A 25,367-nucleotide genomic window follows, 5' to 3' on the forward strand; every position below is an offset into this window, starting at 1 on the left:
GTAAACACGTTTTGCTCGACTCGGATCACACGCTTTTTCCAACAAAAGGGTGTTGATTTAAATCTCTCTCTCTGCCACCCCGACCACAGCAACACTCTTGCTTGCACGCACAAAAAAAAAAAAAAAGTTTAGAAATCTGTCTTTTTTTTCTTTTTTTTTTTTTTTTTTTTTTAAAAAGGACTCATCCAAAGATCTGGATAATAAATTATTTGCGTTTCCTAAGAAACTTTTTTTTTTTCCCACTTTTTTTTTTTTTAATCCTTTCTGATTTGCCTTATTAAGCTCTCTGAAGCTTTGGACAGAAGCCGCTCACCTAGATTGTACTCATCTCTTCAATGCAGAAATGCTATTAAAGGAAGAGGAGAACCGGAGAACCCAAACAAAGGAGGAGAAGGAAAACCCCTGTCCCAACTCGAGAAGCCCTAATTCCTCCCCATGCCGTTAACGCACCAGCTGCCGCCCTGGGGACAGCCAGGAGGAAGAAGAAGAGGAAGAGGAATGCTGCGTAACACTTGAATTGCTTGTAAACATCGTCCTGGCCCGCCGGCGAGCATCATCAGCAATCCCCCTCCGTGGCCATGACCACCAGCATCTCGCTCTTGCCCATCTCTTCTAAGGCACTGGCCAAGGTGTTGAGATCGCCGTCGTCTTGGTGCTGGGCTTCCCATAAGTCCAGGAGCACCCCGGTGGGGCTGGCTTTGGTGGCAAAGTAGTTCAGATACCTGTGGAGGGGAAGCGGAGAGGAGGGCCGGGTTGGTGCGGTCCTCTTTGGGGATGGAAGGGAGGGAGGATGCTGGAGCAGCAAACTTGTTGGCAATGTGAATCCCGATGGAAATGCCGTAACACAAATGCCAAAGCCTTTGAGACATCGTCTTCAAGTTTTATATAGAGCTGGCATTCATGCAAAAGTAGCAAGAGATAGGATGAGAGGAAATGGCCTCAAGTTGCACTAGCGGAGGTTCAGATTGGGTATTTGGACAAATTTCTTTGCAGAAAGGGTTGTTGGGCATTGAAACAGGCTGCCCAGGGAAGTGATGGAGTCACCATCCCTGGAAGGGTTGAACAGACACATAGAAGAGGTTCTTAGGGACAGAGTTTAGTGCCAGTGTTGGGTTAATGGTTGGACTTGATGATCTTGAGGGTCTCTTCCAACCAAAATGATTCTATGATAAGCAATGCAAGCTTTGTTTTGCTGAAATTACCCTCCCTTCCTTCAGTCCTCAGAGATGAACCCAGCACAAGCACAGACCCAGATAAATAAAGGCCAGTTCAAAGTGACAAGAGACCCAAGACCGAGTCACAGGTGGACGCATCGCTATAGACGGGTATAACTGTGCATAGCTATATCCATATTGATACGGATATATGGACCTATATGGCTGGACATAACTCAGCTGGATGCCCTGCAGCAAGGAGGGACCAAAGCGAAGCCCCCTCTGCCTGGGGTACAGGAGAGGAAAGCAAAGCACGGGGAGACCCACCGGTCCATGGAAAGCTTCTGGGCGAGAAGCCTCCAGTCGTTTCCTCTGGAGTTGGGGGCATCCAGGCTGTTGCAGATCTTCTGCCGGATGGAGAGGGGGATTTTGAAGGCATAGGGTCCCAGCTGGGTGGTGGTGGTGGTGGTGCCACTATGGTGGGAGCGGAGGGTGTCGAAGGAGCTGGCATGCTACAAGGGGAAGAACAGGGCAAGATGTTGCAGCACAGAATGGCTCCTGAGCATGTCCCCTTGCTGTCCCCTCCATCTTCCCAGCACTCACCTCTCCCAGCGTGACACGGAGCTGGAAGATCTGCCCTTCCCCTTCCACCTGCCGGACACAGATCTTGCAGGTGAGCTCGGTGGAAGCCTGGCTGTACCTCTCCAGCGTGAAGGTGCAGTGCAGGGCTCGCTGGCTGCCGCTCCAGATGTGATAGAAAGGGATTTCCTACAGACCACCAAAGCATGGGCTTAGCAAAGGCTCCAGCAGATCCCACCTCTTCCAGCCACCCCATGGGGATGAGATGGGACAGAGGGACCCCAGAGACAGCATCCCACCAGGAAAGACCATGTGAAAACCTGTCCCCCTTCCTCCTCCATCCCTTTGGGAGACAACTCTGAAGACCAGGGCACTCACCACGCCGTGGTGCTTGGCTGAAGGTGGCGTCCCTGGTATGGGACCTCAGCTCCCTCACCTGGTACTTGGCCAGCAGCTTGCTCCTCCAGAGAGCGTGGGGGATGTCGTGGATGGAGAGGCGCAGGTTGTGGTAGCTGTCCTTGAAGGGCAGGGGCTTGGGCTCCTCCAGCAGGTACCCGCCCAGCGTCCGCTCCAGCTCCAGCACCTCCTGCGGGCAGCGGGACCGGCAGCGTCAGACCCAGGAGACGAGCAGGGGCTGCTGCTCTGCCCTCTCCAGACCCAAAACCAAGCATGTTCCAGCAGCAGCACCAAGCCCTGAGGGAGTCCTCCCTAGGAGAGCAGCCTTTGCCACCCTGCCAGCAGCGCCAAGAACTTGCCAACTCTTCTCACATAACAGCCCAAGCTACAACTTGAATTTTATAACACGTGAACGTCCCGTATATGGCTCTGTACTCCTCAGACAATGCAGTGGTCCAAACACAAAGGTCACACACTCTAGCGGCACTCTTGAACGGTGCCACCCAATCTGTTTTTAACACCATCCTGTTTTTACAGCTGCAGCTCTTAGGAGAAAAATGCAATCCAGGAACCAGGGCGCTGCCTACATCTCCACCTAGAGGCACCACGGCCATCCTGACACAACGAGACAAGTCACGGGGAATTCAACAGGGTTGGTTCAGCCTGGAGAAGAGAAGGCTCCAGGGAGACCTTATTGCCACCTTTCAGTACTTAAAAAGGGCCAATAAGAAAGATGGGGACAGACTTTAGCGGGGCCTGTTGTGATAGGACAAGGGGCGATGGTTTTAAACTAAAGGAGGGGAGATTCAGGCTGGACATGAGGAAGCAATTTTTTACAATGAGGGTGGTGAGAGCCTGGCGCAGGTTGGCCAGAGAGGTGGTGGATGAACCATCCCTGGAGACATCCCAGGCCAGGCTGGATGGGGCTCTGAGCAACCTGAGCTGGTGCAGATGTCCCTGCTCATGGCAGGGGGGGCACTGGGGGAGCTGGGAAGGTCTCTTCCAACCCAAACCATTCAATGATTCTATGAAACAGTCACCGCACAGGTGGTCCAGGCAGCCAAAGCATCCAAACTCCAGCCCCTCATGCTGCACTTGATGCTGTCAATGCCACAAACCCTCACAAGGAGGGCAGAGACACCTCCAAGAATAATAGGATCTACAGAAAACTGAGGCAAATCACAGCAGCAAGTGTTGTTTGTTTTTTTTTTTTCTCGCATAGGAGAGAGAAAACCCACCCACCAGCAGCAAAACCTCCCATGTAATGTCTGCAGAAAGGGGGTCCAGTAGAGGAGCTGAGCAACAGCCTCATTATTTCCTTCGGAGAGGGTGAGGAAGGGCAGGGAAAGCAATAAACATGCTGACTATTTCACTGTGGTCACTTTGCAGGCTGTTGCATCAGGCTGTCTGCTCCCCGGGGCCAGGCCATCCTGAGAGGGACCAGGCAGCATCTCACCACCAGCTCCAACAGCTTTGGGAAGCAGGAGCGCCCACGCTGGCCTCACAAGATGATGTTACCTTCAGAGCATCTGGTGTGTCCTCCAAGCAGTAGACCTTGAGGCTGTACTCCAAAGAGGTGCAAATGGTGGGGGCAAAGATGGCCAGTTGGAGCCTCTTGATGGCTGACCTGGAGTAGGACTCTCCTACGAAGACGTAGGTGCCAAGCTGGTCTAGCAAAACATGGCAGGACTTGGCTTCTAGCTGGCAGTAGCAGGGAGTGTTGAGGGTCTCCTCATCCAAGGTCACTACTTCCTACAGGGAATAAAGTTTGGGGGTCAGCTCATCATCCAGGGGGATGGCAGCCCAAAGCACCCCAGGGGAGACATCTCCAGGTGTTCCTCAGCTGCATTACTCGCTAGAGGTTGTGTCCCACAACGCTTATGGTCCTCACTGGCTGCAAGAGCTAGGTTTCCACTTTACCTCCCAGTTTCCCTGGTGGGACTGTGTTTTCAGTTGGTAAATCCAATCTGAGGAGGTGACATCTGCACAGTGAGGAATGGTCAGGACAACGGGGCGGCACAGGAGCAAGCCAGTGGGTCCACAGGTCACCGCCGGGCTCAGCACCGTCTGAGTGCCTTCGGAGGGTAGGCTGGGATGGGAGAGGGGACACCAGTCAGAAAGAAAGCCTCACGGTGGCCAACAAAGAGCAGAAGTGCAGGTGGTGAGGTGTGACTTACAGGGTGCTCTCTGCCTTGTTGAGGACCAGGTACATCTCGTAGAACTTGCCCTGGGGGATGGCCCCGTGAGGCACCAGCAGGCTCACCCCTAGCACGGCACACATGGGTGTTAGTCATGAAAGGAGGGAGAAGCTACCATGGAGAAACCACCCCTCCAGCCTGACTGGCGAGCAGTGAGCTAGGACAGCTCTGGAGAACCCCAGGAGAAACATCTCCAGATGTTCCTCAGCTGCACCGCTTGCAGGGAGGAGCCACACCACTGCATTAGGAAGCAAAACTGCAGGCTGGATCCTTTTGCAAGACGCTGGATCCTTTTGCAAGACACTGGGCTCTGAAATGATGGCAGGGCCAGCCAGGAAAGTCCCAGGGGATGGTGACGTCCAGCCTGAGAAGACTGGCTCAGGAACGGCTTGCTGCCTTCCTCCCTTGAGCGACCTTTGGGCTAGCAAAAGGCTGCTCGTGGCAAGCAAGTCTGCTGGGACAAGAGCAACTCCTCGATCATTCAGCAGCCCAACACACCCTCCTCCCCAGCCCAGGGCTTACCAGTGCCTGGGATGGTGAGCCGCCCGCCCAGGTAGCCAAACGTGCCGCTGGCACTGTTGCTGTGCTCTCGGGGCAAGCTGAGGAGGTGCTGGGAGCCCAGGCCTTTGCTCCGCACGTTCGCGAAGTGGCCGTCCCTGGTGTTGTCCCCTGGGTAGGTGCCAGTGGTGGGGACCCCGCTGAGAAGGTCTGTCCCATCATGGAGCCCCGGCAAGGAGGAGGTGGTGGAGGAGTTGTACACCTTGATCTTGAGGTTGGGGAGAGGGTCGAGCAGGGGGGAGTTGGTCATGGGGATCTTGTCGGAGGAGTCCTGCAGGGCGTACATGGGGCCGCGGTACACCCCGGCGCTGGCCGTCAGGTCCGGCTGCATCGAGGGGTGCAGCAGCTGGGGGTTGTCTGCGGGAGGAAGAAACACGGGTGGGATGAAGACAGCAGAAGAAACTGGAAGATACGCCTGTGAGAAGGCCTCCTTGCCCAGCAAGGGATGGAGGAGGTACAAGGCACACAGGGGGAACAATGGGTACAGTGTTGGGCTACATCTGTCCACCTTCCACCGGGCACTTGGAAAGGAACTGCTCAGCATCTCGACTCAGCGAGAAGCAGCATCCTACAGCGAATCCCCACTTTACCCTGACTCCCACCATCAACACCCGACCACCTCCACGGAGCTCACAGCCTTCAAAAATCAGCATATTCCCCCAAAAAATTTGGGCTGGGGATCTACCAGGGACCCATCTCCTACTGTGATTTGCAGCTTGACTTTCTTTCTGCCTGGAGCTGAGCTGGCGAGCAGAACCTCCATGGGCTATGGCTCTTACCATGCCGGGAGGTCTTGAAGTTGACGGGGTGGAAGCCTCCGGTCAGAGCTGCTGATGAGTCCGTGATGTCTGTGTCGAAATCCCGGCGCCTCCTCCGGTACACCACCACCCCCACGGCCATGAGGATCACAATGAACACGAAAACGGCCACCACCAGCCCGGCATATAGGGCCACGTCACCTGTGGCTTCCAGCACTGGGAGGAATTAAAAGAAATGGAGGCAAAAAAAGGAGCATTAGAAATGCACGCCAAGACCTACCGGTGCTCCACAACCCCACCACTCCCTCAGGACACAGGCATGAAGGGGAAGATGTGTACCGGGCCTGCTGGTAAGGCTGGGGCAGGAGGATGGAGGGTGTTTTCTAAGAGCGGTCCAGAAAGCAGAGCAATGCCAGAGAATGAGATGGAGGTGAACCCCTCAAACCTTTGGAGGACACCTCGCCATGGCTCCTGTAAACTTTAGGTGAGCACCAGGAAGCCCAGAAACATTAGGTTTCTATAGCTCAGATCCATGAAGGTATCAACCCTCACATCCTAACAGAGACAACCCTGAGGAGTAAACGTAATGCCTATCCATGCATCTCATATATATGTGCCCATCCAGGAAGGTTGTCACTTTACCTACACAGACACCCCTCAGCTTCCCCATCTTCCCTTCCCTAGCTCTTGATCTTTAAACACTTTGTGTATCTTGGGTATACCTGCCCAGAGAGGAGAGGGATGAAGAGCGATCTCCTGGTATCTATGGTTTTGTGCTGGAGTGAAGCCCTGTCCTAGGCCTGGTGATCTCAACTACATCAGGTCTATGCCATTTCGGGGAGGTGTCACCTTGTCCCCAAGTCCCCCTGCTCTGGATGCCAGAAACAGGAACCCTGATGTCCCCTGGGACCCACAATTCAAGAAGAAGAGTCCTTGTGGGGTGGGTGATGATGCCTGGAGTAGGTTTAGTGGGGTGACACCAGCTGCATCATGGTGCACCCAAGAACTGCAGGCAGCAAAAGGGGGACAGGAGCACAAAAGCGGGTTGTATTTATAGCTGCAAGCAGAGCACGTGATTTAATATACACATGAGTTTTGGGCTGGGCTTCAGCTGCTCCCTCTTCCCATGCTGTCCTAACCCAGGTGCCATGGAGCCCTACCGTGAATGCGACAGAACGAAACCAAAGCAAATGCCTCGCAAAGAAACAAAATGGCCATGAAATGAGCACTTACGGTGGCTTTTGGGTTCGCTTAGAACTCTTTTATCTGTTAGGAAAAAAAAAGTTAGAAAAACAAAAGGTGAAGGTGGTGATGGTGGGATGAAGATGAGATGAAACAAAAGGCGGGGAGGGGGGAAGCCAGATCATGGTGGGGAGGGACAGGAGAGCAGCAGCCAGGGAGATGCATGGTGACAAGAATGTCCCCATGTGCAGTCAGCCCCCTGGGCACATGTCCCCAGCTAACCAGAATTTTGGGCATTTCTGGCTGCAGCAGCATTAAAGGGGACAGCAGTGTCACACAGCAGCAGGTGGCAGCATCGGCTGCTCAGCCTTCACCGTGCCCACTCATAGCATACCTGCACCATTATTTTTATTATTATTATTGGGTTTTTTCATAGCTGGTGCTCCAGAGCTCCTACCGAACAATGATCCAGGCCAGATACTTGCATGGTGGGCCTGAGAGACCCCCCTGGATTACCCCACTAAGCACAACCAGCTTTATTTCAGCAGAAACGCCAAACCCGGCGCCGTTTCAGAAGGCTTGGTGGGACATGTAGACTCCACCAAAAAAATCCCCAAAGCCTTTCTTTCTGCTGAGAATTAGCTTTGGAAAGGCTGAGTCTGGTTATAAAAACCTTGTTAAAGAAAGAATTTAGAAATGAGGTGCCAGCAGCGCTGCTGCCCAACTTGGTGGCACAACCGACGGCAGCGCGGCCAAGTGCCAGAGCGCCACAGCTCCCGGTGTTACCTCTGCCACCGGTCCCTGCCCGCCTGCCCATGTACTCACTCTGCAGACAGAGCCCGTCGGTGCAGTTTTTGGAGTCGAGCAGCACCCCGCTGCAGTCCTTGCCGCCGTTGCGGGGGGCCGGGGCGGCGCACTCGCGGCTGCGCCAGTGGGTGCACTCCGTGCTGCACGCCGACCACTTGCTCCACTCCGTCCAGGCGCCGTCCACTGCAGGCCACCAAACACAGGCACGTTAGCACCCCCCTCGGCACACGTTTCAGGGCTCGTGCCCCAGTGCTGGCATGTCTCTGGCAGCAGAAAGCTGCCCATGCCCATCTCGGGGCTTCCAGAGTGTTATCTCAGCAAACCCAGCCCTGTTGTGTCTCTGCAGACATGGGGAGTTGGACTAGACGACCGATGAAGGTCCCTTCCAGCCCAAACTATTCTATGATTCTATGATCTCCAGCTCGAATCCTGGGTTCAGTTTTGGGCCCCTCATGACAAGAAAGCCCTTGAGGTGCTGGAGCGAGTTGAGAGAAGGGAACGGAGCTGGGGAAGGGGCTGGAGCACAAGTGTGATGGGAGTGGCTGAGGGAGCTGGGGGTTCAGCTGGAGAACAGGAGCTGAGGGGAGACCTTCTGATCTCTGACCTGCCTGAAAGGAGGTCATAGCATGGAGGGTGTTGCTCTCTTCTCCCAAGTAGCAAGTGATATGATGAGAGGAAATGGCCTCAAGTTGCACTAGGGGAGGTTTAGACTGGATATTAGAAAAAATTTCTTAATGGAAAGGGTTGTCAGGCATTGGAACAGGCTGCCCAAGGCAGTGGTGGAGTCACCATCCCTGGAGGGGTTTAAAAGATGTGTAGATGAGGTTCTTGGGACATGGTTTAGTGCCAGTGTTGAGTTAATGGTTGGACTCATTCTATGCTTCTTTTAGGTCTTGGCAGATGGAAAGATACTTCAGACTGGTCTCCCGAGCCCCTATCTCCTTGGGGAGCATCAGGAGAACAGCTGGACCATGCAATCTGGGGGACAGGCAGTGTGGGCAAGGTTTCCAAACCCTCCCTTACCTGGGCAGAGGGTGGTGCAGGTGATTTTCTGGAAAGGCTGCCCATCGCAGAAGGAGCCACCGTTGAGTGGCGCAGGGTTGGTGCATGTCCGGGTGCGCTTCTGCCACCCCCGGCCACAGCGGTTGTTGCAAGGAGACCACTCGGACCAGGTGGACCAGCCACCGTTCACTGCAAGAGGAGACGGACAGTACTAACACATCAACGGAGCCCATTTTGGCAGGGACAGGAGCTTAGCCTAGGGTTCACCAGGTCCTCTCTGACACCCTGGAAAGGCTCACCCTCCAGAAAAGCACACCACGAGACTCCTTCTTGTGCCATGCAGCCCATATGCACAAGGTGCTCGAGCCCGCTTTGGTCCTTTTTCCACTTTGCAAGTATTTTTGCACCTGGCCACAGCAGATCTTTGGCTTCTTAGCAAAGTTCATCCAAACACAGCTTTTCAGCTGCCTTGAAAGGCAAAGTAACTCGGCTGCCTCCAACCTCCAACCACCTTTGTAGCCAACCGAGAAGGTTTGCAAATACCAACACATAATAACCTCTCCTAATAGCTTGCGCAAGCAGACATGGGGTATTATACCCAGTTTAATGTAATGCCCTGGTCAGGTTCACTCCTACCACTCCCACAAAGTGCCCGTATTTCCCCATGGCTTGAAGACATGACCAGCAGCACAGATCCCCTCCCCAAGAGCAAAGGCTGGTACCGTAGACGATGACAGCAGCTGTGGTGCTCCTGCGCTTGGCCACGATGTTCTTGGCCATGCAGGTGTAATTAGCAGTGTCCAAGAGTCGAGCTTGCTTGATGATGAGGTTGTGATCGATGGTGATCAGGAAGTTGGTGTCCTGGGTGGGATCGATGACATCCTCGTTCCTCAGCCACTCCACCTGGCAATGCAAAGGAATGGATGGGGAAGGATGGTGATTAAGCTGAACAAGAACGAACAAGAATGCTCAGCCAGGAAAAGCACATCATGGGTTTTGGTGGAAATGCCGATCACACGTGCTCCCCACCACGAGGGTCTCCAAGGACCTTCCAAAGCTAATCTAGGACACAACTGCTTAACTAGACTGTTTGGGAAGGGTGTGAGTCGATATTGGCACTAAGCGTGGGTGCAGGCACAAGCCAGGACAAACACCAGGTTGGAGGGCCTGGATTAATCAGCCCTGATGGAGAACAACAGCCACAGACCAGCCTATGGCCTGCCCCAAAGCCTTCCCCATCTTCATCACTGAGACCACCAGCGTCCTCAGCACCGCAACCATTTGGTGGCCAACCTTGCCTCTGACTGTATTCATTTTGGCCAAACCAGGCCTGACCGGGACACGTTACTGCTGTTTTGGCCAAGGATGGGACATTGTGGTTACCATGGGAGCTCTCAGAGCTGTGGGGAGGGAAAGCATCGCTACCAGGCTAGGGAAACCCATCCATATTGAGTTTTCCAACCCTTGGCTCTCATTTGTCACTGCTCCCCTTCAGACAAGTCATTGGGTGCTTCCTCATTAGATCATCCCTCTAACAGGTTAATGGCACATCAGGAAGCATGGGAAATGGGAGTAGAGCAGGTGCGAAGGTTAAGTGTGTCATTAGATGTCACAATTACAGATCCACTGCCCAAAACAAATAATTCTGCTGAATAATGAAAGCCGACAGTCCTGATGTGAGGCCACCCATCACAGCTACAAGCTATCTGCAAGGACATGCCCCATCTCTCCCTGGCTATGGCTGCAGACCTCCGGGAGGAGATGTCTCTTTTTCCTGGGTGTCAACCTGCTCACCTCCGCCTGCGGCACCCCCTCGGGCGGGCGGCACTGCAGCAGGACCTCCTGCTCCAGCGGGACCTCCTTGCCCAGCGGCTCCTGGTCAAAGTTCTTCCGTAGATCTGGAGAGAGAAGGAATACCCTGGGGTTACTAGATTGCTGTGGAAATAGGGCAACCTGCAAAACCTTGGAGGGGAGAGAGCATCGCCTAGGCGCCAGGAGCCCACGAGTAGGGAAATGCCTCTGGTACAGCACAGCTGGAGCAAAACATGTCCCTGGAGGAAGGAGCTGAATAAGCATCTTTCCAGGGTGGATTCAGGACAGCACGTGGTGCCCGAGGACGATGCCTTTCCTCCTTCGTGCACTCGCAAGCTTATACCCCCTCCTGTCTTTTCCTTTTGGGGCTAAACTTCAGCTTCACCACCATTTCTCTCCCCACTTGGGCTCTCTACACCAGGATCCTTCTTCAAAAAACAAGGTTTGTACAACCGCTCGGCTCCCACCAACCCAAATCCCCAAATTTCAGGGCTATGGTGGCTTGCTGCTTGGCTCTGCCTCAGCTGCTCCTGGCTGAGCCACGTCCCAAGACTTGCTGGAAACCCAGCCATCGCACCCCGGTGCCAAAATGGGGAACGGCCGCTGCGGAAAAGCCAGGCTGGCTCAGCAAGGGGCTGCCGGTGCTTTGGGGAAGGGGGAGAGGCCAGAAGCCCAGTAGAGCCCCCAGTGATCTGGGGACACAGCAGGATCCCGCTCCAGAGCCTTGAAAGGAGCAGAAGCATCACTAGATGGTGCTGGAATCCTCTGCTACGGCACCCAGCCCTCTACGGCTGCGGCTCCCATCAGCTCATCTCATCTGCTTGGCTCCAAGGAACACCAAACCCTTGGCTGGGGCCAGACAACAGGGCTCCCTCAGTAGCCAGCCCTGTGCCTTGCAATATTTTTCCCCCTCTTCAGGCTAAATCCTTCAGCAGCGTGGCTGATACACCAGCCACCTCCGTTTTGGATAACGTGCTGGATTACTAGCCTTCTAATAGCAAAATCTGTTTACGACTAGGGAAGCCTGGCCCTTCTCCCGTAGCTTTGCCATCTCATTTGCTAAGAGAGCAAATTCAGCCAGGTAACAGCCTGATTAACTCGTTCTTAATCAGGCTGACACCCGCAAACAGCAGCTTAGAGAGGTGACATATGATGGCAGGGACTCCAGGGACACGGAGTCGCTGGTTCAGGCAAAGCATGCAAGGTGCTCACCGTCGGGTTACTAACGAAAATAAAGCAGCAAGAAGAGCTGAGCACACTGATGGGCAATGCAGATTTAACCCAGGCTGGTCAGGACGATGCCCACTCAGACACAAAGCCAGAGAGTTGGGATGGGGAGATAAGACCAGGACAAGGATGGGTCACCTCTAACTGATCAAAAAGCACTGTTTCACCAACTTTTGGAGATGGAGGGGTTGCGTCTCAGCCAATACTTTGTGTACCAGGCACTTACATGCGATGCGGACGTACGCCCGGCGGCTCTTCGTGGTGCCCGCCGAGCTCCAGGCCACGCACTGGCACCAGTAATCTTCTAAGCCAAAGAGCTCCTCCACCTGCTGCCGGGACACCTCGATCTGCACCTCCCGCACCAGCAGCCCTGCAAGGGGACAGAGGGACGGCGTCAGCTCGGCCGGAGGGAAACTGAGGCAGCACCCGAGAGGAGGGCTGCTGGGGGCACAAAGCTGGAGGGTAGAAGCAGCGGGTTGGAGGCATCTCGGAGGCATCTGAGTTTGTCATCTCTGCAAATCATGGAGACCATTCCCTCCAGAGGGTGACTAGGACCTGAAAACAGGGATGCAGCTCATGTGGAGGAGTCTTGTCTTTTTTTTTTTTCCCCCCCTCAAGTCTGGCTGGACAGGACCAGGACACCTTAACTGTTTCAGGAGGCACCACCCTTCCCTATAAGCCCCTCCAACACCAACATCCCCATCCCTGCCCAGATCCCTTCTCCACCCACCAGGTTTGAAGGATGCCTCCAAGGCACTGCTGGAGGGAGAAACCATCTCTGTCAGCTGCCGTTTAAATACAAATATAACACAATAAACAAAAGATCTTGAGGAATATCATCCAAAGATGATGGTGTTTCATGCCCACCGAGTCCAAAAAGCACTACATGCCTCCACGAAGTCTGCCAGGACACCCTGGCCACGGCAGGTGTGCGATGACAAAGGTGGCACCGCCACATCCAGGACACGGTCCCCTGGACCACAGGATGCTGCGTCTCACCTGAAGCATCAACCCCTTGTGGCATGGCCATCGCCAAGGGCAGGAGGGACTCGGGAGTTATTTTTCCCTATTTTCAGCAATACCCGCCCTTTTTTTACAGCTTCTGTTTTATAAAAAGACCTCAAGTTAATGGCAATAGAGAGCCGCATATTCCCCAGCTGTAATTTTGTTAGCTGGATCCCAGCGCTGCGAGGAGCAATTACCATCTCTCTGCCACCTTCCTGTGGAACAGCTGACAAACGTGCACCAAGGAAACGCAATTTATTTTGCCACTATTAAGGAGGGGGGGGGAAAAAAAAAGGCATTTGGGCTGAGCACTTTTGGAAAAATTAGGGCTTTTACGAGGACCCAGGACAGCGATGGCTCAAAATCAACTCGTCTCTCTGGAAAGCCCTGGAAAGTTGGGGAGCATTCTGCAAATGCCCCGTAAACCCCGAAAACAAAGATTCCCCAAAGCTGTAGGCTGAGCTTACAGCTCACAGAAGTGACTATTAAAAGGCTTTACAGGAATCCAAACACAGCCGCTCTTACCAACCGTCCCTTCTTGTCCGGCTGAATTATCCTCTCTGACTTGGCCTATTTTTGCTCTCTTCCGCATGAAATGTTTCGGATCAGAGGCAGTCAGAGCATTACCGAGCCCAGCTCATTCACGACACGTCATCTTAAAAGTTGCCTTTGTTTTTTTTTTTTTTAAAGGTCCCTTCTTCCAAGCTTTTAACCCAAGATACTTAAAAAACCACAAACCCCTCACCATGTTAACCCACCGTGGCCATGCCCTTTGCAGCAGCTTTCCCTACGAATGACAGGCACTGCAAATGCAGATTTTTTTTTATCACGGCAAACCATTTTGGTTCCAACTCCCTTTTTCTTGGGCAGATATGCTCACACCGGTGGAGTTTTACGTGCACGGCATCACCTCCACACTGAAGGGATTGTCGGTGTGTTCGCTGATAGCAGCAATACCATTTTTGAAGCTTAGGTGAAGAAGATGCGCACCGTTTCCTCCCCAAATTGCTGGCACACGTTCTGCATCTGCAGACTGGGATCTGAGAGGGAGATGCTGGCCCAGAGCAAATGAATCCCCACTATGGGATGAGTCCCCCCCCCTAAATTTCCCTCTGAGAAACACAGTACATTCACACTGCATAAACTTTCTGCTCCCTTTCGACTGTGTTTTCTCCAGCCTGTTTTGCTCAAGAGTTGTGTGAGGCAGGATATTTGGTAAGGAGTATTCACCCAAGAGGTGGATCAAGCAGTAGAGCCAGAAATACAGTGTTTTTTTCCACACTGCACATCCCTAAACCATGAAACTCCCTCCTACAGGATGCTGGGATGATCCAGAGGAGAAACGAGTCCTAACAGCATTTAGACACATTAACAGGGGCAGAATCCATCTGGAGCTGGACCACACTGCTAAGACATCACCACTGGACCAGGGAGTCCCGAATCACGGACTTTAGGGAGCTGGGAGAGTGACAGAGCAGGGTCCATAGCTCCATCCTCGTCCCGGTTCAATGTTCTTCCCCCAAGCACCCACCACCGCTGCACTCTGGGCGTGCAAACCTTTGGCTCGACCCAGCGCGGCCACACGTTATAAATAAATTAATAACCTCTGGGCAATGGCTGCTGGGTCACTAATCGGCACTGACTTCACCTTGGAGCGGTGAGGGTTTCAAATCTGGCCTCGGCAAGAGCTGGGAGGTGGAGATGCAGCCCGAAAGAAACGATGCTGATGATGCTCCTAACAGCCTCTGGAGAAACAAGGGGACAGCCTGCCCGGGCATTTTTGGCTGCGCTTCACAAAGAGATCCTCTGGAACGAAACCACCCCAGGAACCGACGAAGCAGGCTTAGGAAAGGCTCAGAAAGCCACAGGGAAAAGAAATTATCTTCCCTTTGCAGAGCAGGTTCAGAGACGCGCCCAAGGAAGGACCGGCTCACGGCTAGTGCTGGAGGAAGAGCCGAGGAGATGCTGGGGAAGGGCAAGGATAGCGAAAAAAAGGGACAAGAGGAGATTCTGTAAAAGTACTTGTGCTCCTCCAGGCTGACAAAGTCTCTCCTCTAAGCCCAGCCTGCCCTCTGGGGCCAAAGCCACAGCCATGCAGAAGACCACCTTGGTTTAAAGCCCTCTGGGGATGAGGGATGCCGCACACTCAGGGATTTGCAGAGAATGGATCTTATGTGGGAAACGCGATCGTTTTCCTCCCCTCCTGATCAGGCCACAGGTACCAAAATCGGTGCAGAAAAGATGGGAGCTGAGCTAAAGCATCCCAAATTTAGCAAACCTACTTGATTACATTATATATCCAATCCCCACATCTTGTTCTTATGCTGGGACATTTCAAAGCACGGGGTATGCAGCTCTGCAGTGCCCAGTCCCATGGAATCAGACATTCTCTAAAATGCCTAAACCACCTACTGGTCCCCCCATTTCAGGCCACCAGCAGCTGACTAGTCCTCCGAGGCAGGGAAGAGCTCATCTGCATTAAAAGACATCTCAAATCCTACCTGCAAATGTTCTCATTACCCATTAAACAACTAATCCCTTTGCGAACCTGAGTAAGCTGCTGGCCTTTGCCACCCCTCATGGCAACGACTCCTATGTCTTGATTAGGTATTTTGTAGGAAAGCGTTTCTTTTTTTCATCAGTTTTAAACATGCTACCTTTCAAATTCCATTTAATGACCACAAATCCTGCTAAGGGGTAAGCGTGCAAGCACACCAGCTGACTTCCCAAGCCTCTATAGGGTGTGGTGACCCATTCCATCACCATAGCGCCTCCATCAGCAGTCCGGAAAGGGGCAGCTCCTCTGCTAAAACTCACAGCTGATATGGAAAGAGAAACATGGGCTGAGGAGGGGGGAAAACACACAAGAGCGACCTCAAGAGACTGCAGCCACCTGGGAGCGATACAAAAATGAATCGGAGAGACCTGTTGGTCTACCTGGAGGAGAATTACCTCCAGCATGGATGTGCAAGAGAGAAAAGGGCAGAAGCACCTGGAAAGAAGGGAGGGGAGGGGTGGGCAGTGGGATGCCGGGGTGGCTTTGCTCACCGGTGACCTCGTCCAGGCTCTCCTTGGTGACATGGTCGTTCTGGTTGACCCACTCCCCGTTGCACTTGAAGTAGATCTGGGTGGCGGGGTTGGCGCGGCAGACGAGCTCCACTGGCTTGTTCTTCACAATGTAGGCGTCCTGCGGCTCCAGCAGAAAGTGAGGGAGGGTCTCCGCCGGCGCGGAGGGGAAGGAGTCGGGCAGCACGTCGCTGTACTCCAGCCCTGCCACGGGAGCGAGAGGGTCGGGAGGTGCCGTTAGTCCCATCCCTGCGGGGATACAACTCCTCCCTGTGCCGCTTCATCCCTCCCTTTCTTTCCCAGGACCACCCAACACGTGGTGGTGTCACCAGCAGCCCCTGCTGAGGATGCTCCAAAAAGCAAAAAGAGGGCTGGAGGCTCCCCCCCAAAAAAGCAAAGCAAATCTCTGCCAGTTAGAGAGCTCTGCTGCTGCGGGGTGCACCCCGGTTTTGCCTGGGGACCAGCACCCCTATCCACACGCCGAGCCCTGGCTGAGCCCAAAGCCTGGGTGATTGTAGAATCATACAATAGTTTTGGTTGAAGGGACCTTCAAAGCTCATCTAGTCCAGCACCCCTGCCATGAGCAGGGACATCTTCACCCAGATCAGGTTGCTCAGAGCCCCGTCCGGCCCGGCCTGGGATGTCTCCAGGGATGGATCTTGCTAGAGGAGACAACCAGGAAAAAAAAAACCAAAACGAAGCCAGGTCCAGGGATGGCGATGGGGACACAGAGAAGCTCCGGAGGGCTGGTGACCCTCATCCCAAGCTTCCCTCCCACAGCCCTGAGGAATGCACGGGCACGGTCCAAGCGCAATGAGCAGGGCTTGTGCTGGGAACGGTGACCATAACCCAGCACAAATCTCACACATCTCACTCTTTGGTGGAGCCACGTTCAGGATCTCAGCCCCCCGGCCCACGCTTGGATCTCAGCATCACAGGACAGAGGGAGCAGCAGCAGCTCCTGCCCGCACAGCCCACAGGGACCATGGAATCATAGAACGTCTTGAGTAGGAAGGGACCCACAAGGATCATTGAGCCCAAATCATGTCCCTGCATAGGACAAGCCCAAAATTCACACCCTGTGTCCGAGGGCATCCATGTGCCATCAGCCCATCACAGGTGAGCAATTGCTTCCAGCCCAGCCACCTCCAGAAAACACCACCCAAAACGCAATCAGGATTCCCACCATCCCACCCCAGAAACCAGAGTGGCTCAGTGCCCTAGTGAGCTCCATCTTCCTGCTTGTTTGCTCTCAAAAGCAATCTAAATGCAGCAATAACTAGAAAAAGAGGTCAAGCCAGGCCAAGAAAAGGTCTTGAAAAGGGGCAAGGACCTCAGTGCTCACCCAGAGACATAATCCCTGCGGAGCAGGAGCCTCACGACCAGCACCGGTTTGAGGAGATGCTGTGACCGACACCGAGGAGCATCTGCAGCATCCCACACAGCAAACCTGTTCCCAGCCATTTTGCCCATAAAGATTAAACCCAAATATCACAGAACTGATAAAACACACACACACACACTGGGATGCTACTGCTTAACCTGCTGTTTCTGGGCATCTCGCTAGCAGTCAGGTCACATCACAGAACCTTTTTTTTTTTTTTTTCTAAACACCTAAAAGAGTTATGAGCTTTTCCTCCTCCTCTTTTCCCCCAGCAAGAGCTGTGATTCTCAACTCCAGGCACTGCAGCGTGTGCGGGAAAACAGTAAATATTCCCAGCCCTGCGATAACATCTCCGGAGCTGGCAAGGAAGAAAGGAGCCCACTCCCTTCGTCACCCTTGGCAAGGAGCAGCGCTGCACGGAGAGGATCAAAGAATCCCGAGATGGAAGGAGGAAAAAAAAAAAAAAAAATCAGATGCGTCAATAAAACAAGATGACCAAGCTGCCTCCCGAGCAAAAATCAGTAAGGGAAAAAAAACACACGCAGGTCAGTCGTTTAAAATCCATTTAGGAAAATTGACTTTCCATTTCCATTTAACACAGCACTAAGGGAGAGCGGTAGGACATTTGTCATAATCCATTAACTGCTCTTTTGGAAACAATGAATTAAACTCCGGGCTAATTTCGCTCTTTCTGGCTGGCTCTTCCCCACCTCTCCACCACCGGCCGGTTTCCTCCTCCAGCTCATTTGCAGACCTGTAATTTTCCCAGTGTCTCACTGTGGGCATGGGGACGGGGGCGGCGAGGGGGTGCAAGCCCCCCCCATCAACAGTCCCACACTTCTCCCTGTGCCCACATCAGGTCCCGCTCCCCTCTCCTGCTGAGCAGCCTCTTACCTGTATCACAGTGGCAAATATCATTTTTTTTCTTTGTTAATTTACTATTCAATTTTGCAATCATTGAGTTGTTGTTTTGTTGCCTTTTTTTTTTTTTAAAGGAAAAAAAAAACCAACGCTTCAATGCCATGAATCTAAATTCCCTGGCAAAGGGGGCTGGCAGGAGATAATGCAACTGGCAATGGAGGCAGCCAACAAAACTTCACTCCCGGGCTGGTGTGAAAACCTCTCCGCAATGATGCTCTCTCTCTGCATCCCTGCGGCACGCAGCCTGCAACGTCTGACCTGAGCTTGACGGCCAGGAAAGGCACCACTGAGGGCAGGATAACTACTCCAGGATATATTATGTCTGCCTGTAATGGAGGTATCAAGCTCCCCATTAAGTTTTTCTTTCACTTTTTTTTTTTTTCTTTCAGGTCTTCCTGTTTCGTTTTTGCTTTTTTTTTTTTTTCTTCCCAAGCCAGGTGTACCACCCCAAGATGCAAGCGAGGAGTCCTGCAGCCCACCTGCCACCATAAAGGTGACCCAGGAGGACCTGACATCCCCAAAGAAGGTGATTTTCGGAAGGATCTTGCCCTTTGGGGCTTGCCTCTGGCAAAGTGACACCCCGAAGCACATGTGTACCCAACCCAAAACCGTGGACAAAGAGAGGTCCTCCTCCATCAGCTAACACCAGGGACATGTTTTCTCCCACCCGGCCACCACTAAGTGAGACTTAAGTCACCTGAGAGGATCTGGGAGCAGGGACAGGATGAGTCACAACCCGACAGGGATGAAAATTCGCAGATTTGTGACTCAGCTGTGATCATCGGCAGCGGGACGGGTGATGCTCTGGGCTGCGGTGGGAGCCACCTCGGTCCCCCAGCGCAGGGTTTGGGGCTGAAACACTGCCAGCGGTACCGAAAACTTGCCAACCCCCCATCAATGGGTCCCCCTGAGAGAGGGGCTGCCCAAATCCATGCTGGGGGTCTCAAACTCAACACTTCAGGCTTCTTCTCCAAGTTGGGACAGTGAGTTTGGAGAGGAGGAGTGTGGAATAGGATGCTCTCCCCAGCCACATCCAGCATTGCTTTCAATGGCTATAGAAACCTGCTCAGTTTAAGGTTAGAACTGAAAACACCTGAACCTTTAAAGCTAGGAGCCATCTCAGCTGCTGGGAAAGCTTAAATCCTGCAAACTCACAACAGCTGAGAGATCTTTTGTTTTTGGCCAAGAGAGATCCGAGGCCAAAAAAGCAGCTCTAACAGGACATGGAAAAAGTTGATAGGTTTTTTGGTGACAGATTCACAACCGGGGCCATGCCACAGAGCCCCAGCCCCACTGGGGAGGCTAATTTCTCCATCCAGAAACCAAAGAAAAGCATGTGCAGCTGGGCAGGATGTTCAGCACCAGCACGATATGGCTACTGGTATTTAAAGACGCTGGGGAAGAATTAAGGCAGAGGAACAATGGGGACTTTGGCTGAGAAAGCAGAGGAGAACCATGCTGGGCACATCCATCACGTATTCTGCGCTAGAAGTCTCCCCCTGTGATGGTCTTGAGGTTCCAGGCTGGGGAGCCAGCCTCAGGCTGCAGGTATCCACTGGGATGTTCCAATGGTTTTAATACCAGCGAAGACCTTGTCAGCAGGAGGGTTTGCATGGGTGCTTGCAAGGGGCTGGCTGTAAGCATCACCCTTGGGAAGAGATGCTTTAACCCCCACGTGAGGTGACAATTTGGCCCGTTGACGGCAGGAACAGTACATGTGAGAGACACGCTTTTGTACGCGAAGCCGAGGAAGGAGTCTCACACAGCCGGGATTGCCAGCACTGCCATCAGACAAGCAATAAAACACCCAGCAGTGACAAACTAATAAATATCAGAGACCGTAAGACCAAACCCTGAAGCCAGGAGGATGAGGATGGTAGGAGCAGCGAGTGGAAAAAGGAGGAGGGGAATAGGCACCAACGACTTATTTCCTCTCCAGCCTCTTCTCCCCCATCCCTCATCGCACATTTTAATCTGATGGGGTTGAGCTGGATTATCCGCAGCATCTGCTCCCTGGGGGGTGACTTGCAGATGTTTGCAGCCAGTGCTCGCAACTTGGTCGAAGATCCACGACCCTGATCAACCAACACCACCCGTCTTTACGGGGAGCAGCACCGGAGCCGGGGTCCAGCATTCACCCCCCACCATCACCCCAAACACACAGCATGAGGGATGATGAGCCCAGAAAGCAATTCCCCTTGCAGCAACGGCCAAGCAAACCTCTGCAGGAAAGCGTTAAAATCCTCTCCTCTGCAATTGTTATCCCTCCAAATATTTGGAAGATTACAGGAGCATTAGCAGCAGCGAAGCCTAGTGCCCATCACCCACAGCCACGCATCCCACCGGGCAGGCAGGAATGCGATGGAAGGATTGATGGAAGGATTAAGTCGGGATGGCAAATCTCGGTGGCGGTGGGCGCTTAACCCTTTCTGCCTCCAGCTCCCCCCATCCACGCCTGTCTTGGGGCGAGGATTATTTTACGCAAAGGCCTGAGAGGCAATGGTTAAACCCATTCCCGCCTGCCAGGTGGGTAGAAATCCTCCTGTAGAAATGAGAAAGAAAAAATCTGACAGCTTATCTCTAGCACGGGAGGAAGACAGCCACCTGCCTTCCCGATCCCCCAGCGGAGAGGGGAACAGCTCCGGCTCCGGAGGCCGAACTGGCAGGGATGCTCTAGCAACCGGTTTGGCTCAAGGAAGTGTCTGAAAGGCTGGAGCGGGGCTCTCCTCCCACCCCAAATCCCCCCCCTCCTGTTGCCTCTGAGACAAACATATGAACAGGCTCATTTACGGATTAGCGCTGTTGCCATTTAAGCTCCAGCAAATTGCGATGCTGGAGCCGTGTTGCGTCTCGCTCCTGTGCCAGAATGCCCGCCAGACTGAGGACATCCCCACTGCAAGCCCTGGCGGGATGGAGGGACATCCCCACCCCAGTGACTGTCATCCCATGGGATGCAGTCCTCACCCCACCGCATTTCAGTCCGTCCCGGAGCTCAGGGAGGAGCCAGCATCACAGCTCCGGGGTTCCCAAGGGCTTCCCCATCACAGAGAGCCCTCCTGGGATGATTTCAGGTCCAGTAGTAAAACAAAGATGAGATCCTCCTCCTAAAAGCACCCTGAGCAGCATCCTCTCACCCCAAAGCATCGTCCTCTCTTCCCCGAGCATCCCCTTCTCCTCCTTGCTCTGCTCCCCATCGCACAAATTCAGCCTCCCAACACACAGCCCCATCACCAGGGAGGTGCCAGCAGCCCATGGCATCTCCAAAGGCAAAGTCTCCATGAGGCAGAGCAGTGCTGAGCAAAGCCGTGGCTCAAACCCCCTTCTCCAGAGATGCCTCTGATGCCTCAAAATAAAGCGTGTCACTGGGTTTGGAAGATTTTAAGCCACTGAGCGACATTTCCTCCCCATCTCCCTCCCTGCTGCCTCCTTGCACAGAGCGAGCAGAATTTTGTTCCTTCAAAACCACCCCATTTGTTTAAAGCGGGTTGAGCTGATGAAAGCAAGATGCAGGAGATGTAACATGCCCTCAGCACCGCTGTCCCGAGGGCTGCCGTCACCCCTGAGCCCTTGCTCACAGCTTGCTGATGTAACCCCCGGCCTCATTAACTCAGCTCAGCGCTCGTTAACATGTCCCTCTGCGGGAGGACAGGGTGGGACGGACCTGAGCTGCCCACAGATCCAGCCTCAGGGGGCCAAAAACTCAGCACAGCGTAGCGGGGCAAGGACAAACTCCAGCATCTCATCTCCAGCCTGGAGGGAGGTTGGGTTTGGAGGTCAAAAAGCCCCAGGGAATGTCCGGCCATTGATGTGGTCACAGGGTGCCCATCCCCATGGTGTCTGACACCTCCCCCAGGCACCCGCAATGGTAACACAGCAAAGGTCTGCATTCTCACCAATCTTTTATTAATAACTAAATTTGGAAAGAACCACTTAAACCTTTTCCCCAAAGCATCTCTGCCTGACAAAGCAGCTCATTTTCTTCCATCGATTGCCCTTTCCTGCGAGTTTTACGGTCCCTCTGCATCCCTGCCAAACCTGGCATCATCCCCCAGGGTAAATCTACTGAATAGCCCCATCCCTTCATCCCATCACCTCCAGCTCCTCCTGGAGCCCACACAGCCTGGGACAGGGGACATCAGGGACAGACAGACACCAGGACAGCATTTCACATCCCAGACGGGTTAGCAGATTCCCCCGGTCGGTGGCAGGCAAAGGTTATAATTAGTGAGCATTCCTCCCCAGCGTGGGTAATGAGGGGGTGCGCCCAGCCAGCCCTAATTACACCCTTGGAGAAAAAAAAAAAAAAAAAAAAGCAGATGCCTCTCCCAGCCAAATGAAAAGCCTGCAGCTGGCCTCCCTGTCTGAGCACCTTTATTAACTGGGACTGGATGGGGAGAGGCGAGGGGGAAGAAAAACAAACCACAGAAACAAAGTCTGTGCTGAGAAAAGGGTGGGAAGAAGGAGCTGGGCAGCACTAAGGTTGTTTTTTGCAACAGCCTTTTTGATCAAAAAACACTGAACCTGGCCAAAAATAAAAAATTAAAAAACATCTTTCACTAAATCCCCAGGTCAGGCTTTTGCAAGGTAGCCCAAGAAGAAAACTAAAAGCAGGGTGCCCTCACACGGGCCATCCCACCGCTGCATCCTTGAGCATCCCACCACTGCCATCCCACCACCAACGCATCCCTGCATCTCAGAGGGTCCAACCCAAATCCCGACCACCACCATCCCTGGAGGAGAAACACCCAGGATCTGTCAGCAGCTTCCCTTACTGGGAGTTTGGAGGAGAGAGATTCATCTCGTTGATTATGCATTACGCTGGAGTATTTATGGAGCCACTACTCTTTTGTTTATCTTTATGATTATGATAATCAAAGGCAAAGCCTCCTGAGAAGTGTAAACAGCTGAGATCCCTTATGGTACAAACCTCTTCATTTTTCATTATATAGATTTATAACACAGCACAGGCAGATTGGAGTAAATTGCTCCTGATTTCTGGTTTTAACAGAGCGGAGCTGTGAGCTTTGAGAATCCCCATAAATACCCACGGAAACAAGAATGAATTAAAAAAAAAAAAGAAAAAAGGAGGAGGAATTGTGTAGCAAATCCACGTTACACTCTATTGTGCTTGCTTCTTTTGTGCTGTTTTACACATTTCCTTCAGGGAGGTAGTTATGTTTGAAAACTATCTCCAAATTTCATCTAGTGCCAGTTCTTGTTACAGGCACAGACACTTTTCTTTGTGTTATTTTAATTCCATTGTCACGCTACTCTTGCATAGTTTGTTCTGTTTACTGAGCTACAGCATTATATTTAATGGATATAATAATTATATGAACTTTTATTTATTTGCTTTGGCTCATAAAAGAAAAAAGCCAGCAGCAGATAATGCCGTAATATGCTGTTTATTCACATGTACCGCGTGTACTGTGTTTCTGTTGTGAAAAGAATAATAATTACAACAAGAGAGAAGGGAAAAGAAAACAAGGAACAAACAGGGACTTGTTGCCCCAGTTAACGCCAGAAAGTCCGAGGAATTATTAATTATCATTCAAACTGCAGTAAATCAAGTGCAAGATGCAATCTCTCCCTGGAAAAAAAAAAAAAAAGTCTCCCGTTCAAATGAGCAATGCAGTTTTAAAATGCTAACTCCGTGAGAAAGAAAGTTGCCGGTTTTGCAGATAGAAACCGATTTCCCCTTCGCCCAAATTACATACATATTTAAAAATGTAAATTCCCCAGCATTCCCTTTGAGAGTGCCATTTCCAGGCGGCTGTTTTGCAATGTTGGTTGTTTTGGGGTTTTTTTTGTTGGTTTTTTGCCCTCAATGTGCAAATCTGGAGGCGGTCACCCTGGCTCTGGGCATGAAAAGCAACTTTAAACTGGCAGCAACCAGGGCTCCAAGCTGCCCTGCGCTCCTTGGGAAGAGAAGGATGCTCTGCTGTCCATGGAGCATCCCAGCTCCGAGCATCCCTCCCTGGACCACGCACATCACACAGGGACCGCCAGCCGGAGGGGAGCGAGTTTCACCCTCTGAGCATCCAGATGCCAAACATCCAGGGGGAACACCCTGGCTGCGACCTCTAAAAGCAGCTCACAAGGTTCAATCGCTCTGGATTTTCCCAAAATCCAGGGAAGGAGGGCTATGCATGTCCCACCCCAATGAAGCCAATGTGGAGAAGCAAGGGGTGGCATGAGTCCAATAAGGTAAAGCAAAAGTTTAGGCAGCTGGCTGCAAAGAAGAGAGAAGCAGCGCAACAGAAGAAGGTTTTTTTGCCTAGTTTTTGTCTTTTTCTCACCCACTCCCTCCTCCCCAAAAAAGCCGCTGGAAGGATGCTCCCCACCACCCCCAGCCAGCCATGCTCTCCACAGGCCCCTTGCCAGATGCTGCCTTACTTTCCCCGAAGCTTTTCCCACTCTTCTCTCGCATCTCGCTCAGCAGCAGGTCTGGGCTGGGAGCATCACCCGCTGCCTGGTACCTGCATCACCTGCCACCTGGTAACTGCATCACCTGCTGCCCAACCCATGGGCCGGCGTCATCTCCCACCCCATAGGGCATCCAGATTCAATTGAGGAAGGTGCTCAGTGCAACACTGCACCATTTTTAAATAGTTTTCATAACTGCATTATTTTTTCATCATTAAAAAAAAAACCAAACCCACAACAAAAGGTCCACTCGATGCCCCAAATTCTCCATTAATTCAACTGGGGGAGGAACATCACAAGAGCAGCTGATTAAAGCCCCTTTATTAAACAGTCTTTAAAGTTGCCCTTAATCTTTCAGATTTGTTGCTATGATCAAAACAAAAAACAACCAACCACCACAAACAGAGGCTGGAAATATTTTGCTTTTCATTGTCCTTTCTCTGCCCTTTTCTTCCCTTCTCATTTTACTGCAACAGTAAGGGACAAACAGAAGGGGGAGGGGGAGAACAGGGATAGAAAAAGATTTAAGAAAAAAAAAAAAAAAAAGAAATAATCCCTTCCAATGCTGAATATCAAATATTAAGACTTTTCTCTCCCCGCTCTTTCAGCAATATCCCTATTAAAGAATAAAAAGCCCAAACAATCAGCAAGACTGGCTTAGAGGACAAGGCTGCCCCATCTCTTTGCCTGCACTGTACTTTAATCCCTGCAGCCAGGAGCAGGTACCCGAGCCCAGCGCTCGGCTTTCCCATCACAGCACAGACACAGGTCTCCAGTCGGTTGCAAAAGGATTTTAGCAATTACCCTGATTAGTTTTATTCCTTCCTCTCTGAACACCGAAGCCAGCTGGGCTCCTAGCACTTCACACCTGTTTTTAGAGACAGCAAAAAAA

At 52.4% G+C, this 25,367-nt stretch overlaps 1 protein-coding gene across 1 annotated transcript in view; it reads right to left on the minus strand.

Annotated features, from left to right (window-relative positions):
* Positions 1-233: 233 nt before the first annotated feature.
* Positions 234-25,367, minus strand: part of UNC5B (unc-5 netrin receptor B) — a 51,179-nt gene continuing 26,045 nt past the window's right edge. The window contains exons 2-17 of the mRNA XM_065639506.1: positions 15,727-15,948; positions 11,900-12,043; positions 10,429-10,532; positions 9,357-9,537; positions 8,656-8,823; positions 7,651-7,815; positions 6,877-6,909; positions 5,665-5,859; positions 4,850-5,242; positions 4,307-4,394; positions 4,050-4,218; positions 3,648-3,881; positions 2,170-2,319; positions 1,758-1,922; positions 1,482-1,666; positions 234-722 (exon numbers count right to left, since the gene is read on the minus strand). Coding sequence (XP_065495578.1) covers positions 557-722; positions 1,482-1,666; positions 1,758-1,922; positions 2,170-2,319; positions 3,648-3,881; positions 4,050-4,218; positions 4,307-4,394; positions 4,850-5,242; positions 5,665-5,859; positions 6,877-6,909; positions 7,651-7,815; positions 8,656-8,823; positions 9,357-9,537; positions 10,429-10,532; positions 11,900-12,043; positions 15,727-15,948 — 2,762 coding nt within the window. The 3' untranslated portion in view covers positions 234-556. The remainder of the gene's footprint in view (positions 723-1,481; positions 1,667-1,757; positions 1,923-2,169; positions 2,320-3,647; positions 3,882-4,049; positions 4,219-4,306; positions 4,395-4,849; positions 5,243-5,664; positions 5,860-6,876; positions 6,910-7,650; positions 7,816-8,655; positions 8,824-9,356; positions 9,538-10,428; positions 10,533-11,899; positions 12,044-15,726; positions 15,949-25,367) is intronic.

Source organism: Caloenas nicobarica, chromosome 7 (assembly GCF_036013445.1).
Source record: "Caloenas nicobarica isolate bCalNic1 chromosome 7, bCalNic1.hap1, whole genome shotgun sequence".
Lineage (NCBI taxonomy): Eukaryota > Metazoa > Chordata > Aves > Columbiformes > Columbidae > Caloenas > Caloenas nicobarica.